The 1,195-nt window shown below is 38.2% G+C and overlaps 1 protein-coding gene across 1 annotated transcript; it reads left to right on the top strand.

The window, feature by feature from the left end:
- The first annotated feature begins 235 nt into the window (after positions 1-235).
- LOC100799598 (auxin-responsive protein SAUR50) lies at positions 236-960 on the top strand. Its single transcript, XM_003544607.4, has one exon. It carries the CDS (start codon positions 299-301, stop codon positions 830-832), a length of 534 nt encoding a protein of 177 aa, XP_003544655.2. The 5' UTR covers positions 236-298; the 3' UTR covers positions 833-960.
- Positions 961-1,195: the final 235 nt, after the last annotated feature.

Raw genomic sequence — 1,195 nt, forward strand, 5'->3', positions numbered from 1 at the left:
ATTTTTTAGGTGATGATGCACTTTAAGCATTGCCCTTTAACTCCTTCTAACATGGAAAACTCTGTTGCTGGTTTTCTCATGCATGTGACACACAGAATTCAAGTGGCGATTATTATATTCTTCATTTAGAAAACAAAAGAAAACTTCTCATCATTGGGAAACGAGAGTTTCCATGGTCTCAAGCCCTATAAATATTGGTAGCATGCGCCCCCATTTAGCCTAGCTAGTCAATAGAAAAAAAAGCAAAGAGCCTCCCCCAAAAGACTAATCCATACCATACTCCAAAAGAAGAGGCACCATGTCTTCTATGGATCTAAAGAAATCTAACAAGATCAGAGAAATTGTTAGGCTTCAACAGATCCTCAAGAAATGGAGAAAGTTAGCCAACTCATCAAAAACCACTATGGTTACCACCACCGCTACCGCCACTGTCACCTCTTCCGCCAGCAAGAGCATGAAGTATCTTAAGAGAACACTTTCCCTATCAGAACGTGAAGGAGGGTCAAGCAATGTAGTCCCCAAAGGGTACCTAGCTGTTTGTGTTGGTGAAGAGCTCAAGAGGTTCACTATACCAACTGAATATTTAGGTCATCAAGCCTTTCAGATTCTCCTCAGAGAAGCAGAAGAAGAATTTGGCTTTCAACAAACCGGAGTTCTGAGGATTCCTTGTGAAGTGGCTGTTTTTGAGAGCATCTTGAAGATGGTGGAAGGAAAGGAGGACAAGTTTTCCTCCCAAGAATGTAGACTCAGCATTGAAGAAATGATGATGGGTTACCGCTCCGAAAACCAACTTGCTTATTCTCACCATCCTCAAAGTCCACTGTGCAGATAGTATAGCATATATTAATATTGCATTTTTTATCCTTTTTCTTTTTGTCCTTTTGTACCTTATAACAAATCCAATGTATGAGTGAGAGGAGAGTGATTGAGTAAGAGAAGAGTGAGTTCATTTAGATGTAACAGAACCCTTTTGGTATTTATGAACCAAGGAGTATGATTATGACTTTCATTTTCCAATTCACCTACTCTTGAACCTTACTTATTGTTTGGCAATAGATTGTATGATTTTTTTAACTAGAAGCATTTGAGTAATTAAATGATTTTTATTTAGTGTTGTGAAAAAGGGAGAGATGAAGATCAGAAAGGACATTAGAAGTTGTTATAAGAGGGGTCTTATTGTATTTAATATCTCTGA

Source organism: Glycine max, chromosome 14 (assembly GCF_000004515.6).
Source record: "Glycine max cultivar Williams 82 chromosome 14, Glycine_max_v4.0, whole genome shotgun sequence".
NCBI lineage: Eukaryota > Viridiplantae > Streptophyta > Magnoliopsida > Fabales > Fabaceae > Glycine > Glycine max.

What these genes read in the sequence shown, in the direction of transcription:
- LOC100799598 (XM_003544607.4), top strand. Translation starts at nt 299, where the DNA reads ATGTCTTCTATGGATCTAAAGAAATCTAACAAGATCAGAGAAATTGTT.